Source organism: Punctularia strigosozonata, assembly GCF_000264995.1.
Source record: "Punctularia strigosozonata HHB-11173 SS5 unplaced genomic scaffold PUNSTscaffold_3, whole genome shotgun sequence".
Lineage (NCBI taxonomy): Eukaryota > Fungi > Basidiomycota > Agaricomycetes > Corticiales > Punctulariaceae > Punctularia > Punctularia strigosozonata.
Window position 1 is genome coordinate 800,672 of NW_006767435.1, and position 2,675 is coordinate 803,346.

At 54.5% G+C, this 2,675-nt stretch overlaps 1 protein-coding gene across 1 annotated transcript; it reads left to right on the top strand.

Annotated features, from left to right (window-relative positions):
- Positions 1-5: 5 nt before the first annotated feature.
- Positions 6-1,254, top strand: PUNSTDRAFT_131554 (uncharacterized protein; the record flags this gene model as incomplete). Its single annotated transcript, XM_007380856.1, has 2 exons — positions 6-76; positions 906-1,254. 2 exons carry the CDS (start codon positions 6-8, stop codon positions 1,252-1,254), a joined length of 420 nt encoding a protein of 139 aa, XP_007380918.1.
- Positions 1,255-2,675: the final 1,421 nt, after the last annotated feature.

The window sequence follows — 2,675 nt, forward strand, 5'->3', positions numbered from 1 at the left end:
CCGGGATGAGGTTGAAGTCGGCGTATGGAACGCCGGAGGTAATGCAGGCCGCGTTGTGGATGACAATGGACACAGAGTACGTGTTCGAGTCCTGCAACGTTGTGAGCAGGGTCAAGAAGGTTAGAGTATGACAGTGATATCCAACATACGTTGGTAATCAAGACGCTGCCGGTCATGACGAGTGGAATAATTGGTGGGTCTCGAGTATTTGGTGGAAGCGACTTGTTGTCCCTGAAGGTCTGTGCAATTTCGAGGGCCTTTTATGTGAAGCGCACAGGTCCGTGACGCTCAAGTTCTTCTAGCATAGACTCAGTGACTTGCCGGGAGTTAGCATTATCCGAGGGAACATCATGCTTTGGAAGAGCCGGAATCTTGTCCGGTTGGACGTCCCGGAAAGTCTTTCATGGAGTAAGAGAATCATACGTACAGAACGATAGCCGTTTCTGATTCCTAGGTATCAGCGGGCCTCGTCTTACTGGCATGCATGGGAACGTACAACCGGCGTGTGAAGTGCTATACCAATGGAGTAACTGTCAAAAGACCCTGTGCATGCGCCGCTCAGGCGAGGTAGATATCTGCTCACATTCTCATGAAGTACAAGTGGCATTGCTGAGCTTCAGTTCCTTTCATTAAGTACGGGTGGCCGCTAGTCACGACTCACCCCGGCCAATTGCGACAAGCGAGCATCTGCACTCGGATGAATCACTATCAAGCGATTCGGATGATGCAGACTTTCTGCTCAAGCGATACCTGAAGACGCACGAGTTTGCAACCTTAAGTTTTGTTGTTGTTGACGCAAACAAGAGAGAAGCATCGGCCGCTTGCTGACTCCGACGGTGCGGGATTACCGCGGGGAGAAAGCGGATGATGTGCAAGAGGAGATACCGCTCAGAAGTGATAGACAGCTTAGTGTGGCACCCCCACTCGACATACGCCCGCCAGCATGGCCCCGCCACCGCTACTCAACGCCCGTGGCTGTGCGACGACCTCTCTTTCGCTCCCGCCTCAACGACCTCGCCCTCCCGGCTCTCGACGACGTACCTGGATCGGCGCCCGCCACTCAGCTACCAACGGACCGCGACGCCGGCACGACAAAGCGGGCGGGGACGTGCCTCGCTCGACACAGGGAGCTTATCAGCGGCCCGGCTCCGCCACACGACGACGACCCCTATCCATCAGTTGGCGCCCTCGATCCGCCAGGACTCGAGGCTACCACCACTCGACCACAGCAACTGCCGCACGCACGGGCGATAGGCTCGTCGCGGCACAGGAACGGACGAGAGAGGGCAAATCGGAAGAGGGTTACGACGAGTCGGCAGGGGGAGGGAGATCGTGTACGATCGCGCACGGACACTCAGACGGACGCACGTATAAATTCTAGTTCCCTCTGTATCGTACCAGCAGCAGACCATCAGACCAGAATCTAGTAAAGTATCTGCGAGCGAACGAGCGAGCCGACCGACTGACCTCAGCAACCCCTTCCCCCGGCTGGTCCTCTCCCCTTGTCTTCCATCCACCTCCCAACCCCTTGGCAGCCCCTGCGGACGCCTCTAGGACCCGCGCATCAAGACCCGCGTCGCCCAGCCCCACCGGCCGCGCAGCACTACATTAGCCCCATGGGGACTTCACTCTGCCGTGGATAGGACTTTGACAGAGCCGTAAAGCTATGCCTTAGTTCTTTTCCATGTACTCTCGACAAGTCTACAAGACGTTCGAAAGGGGTGAAGATGAGGCGTCGGAGTGCAAAAGTGAGCTATCGTACGTAATTTTCTCACGCGGGGTGCCAGTTGGTGGCAACTCATCGCTCTTTCTACGCTCGTCGACCACTGGGGTAAGAAGGGTCGAACTTCAGCAACATTGCTAACCCCTTCCAGCACAAATGCAAGTACGTGAATAGATCTTTTCTATCCCATGTTCGCCGAACATCGTGCGTGCTTTGCATTGCAAAATGTCGTCCCCCACTCACCATCGGCATTAGCCAGAGTACGATACCCAGCACTCCCCCGGAGCCTTTTACTTGCGATGGCGATGTGCTTTGCCCAGTGCCAGACCCTTCCCTTGATCCAGAGTTCTGACAATGCTGTCTATCCTCCTCTCTGCGGCTACCGTCATTAGCTGTTGTTCATCTTGGCAATGTACTCGACTGCAGCTTTCTTCGCGATGAAACACCGATGATCCTGAGAACATCCCTGGATCCTGTTAGCGAATAGCGTTCGTCTCACTGAGCGCGCCACTATCCCGGAACCAGTTGTACGTTCCCATGCATGCCAGTAAGACGAGGCCCACTGATACCTAGGAATCAGAAACGGCTATCGTTCTGTACGTATGATTCTCTTACTCCATGAAAGACTTTCCGGGACGTCCAACCGGACAAGATTCCGGCTCTTCCAAAGCATGATGTTCCCTCGGATAATGCTAACTCCCGGCAAGTCACTGAGTCTATGCTAGAAGAACTTGAGCGTCACGGACCTGTGCGCTTCACATAAAAGGCCCTCGAAATTGCACAGACCTTCAGGGACAACAAGTCGCTTCCACCAAATACTCGAGACCCACCAATTATTCCACTCGTCATGACCGGCAGCGTCTTGATTACCAACGTATGTTGGATATCACTGTCATACTCTAACCTTCTTGACCCTGCTCACAACGTTGCAGGACTCGAACACGTACTCTGT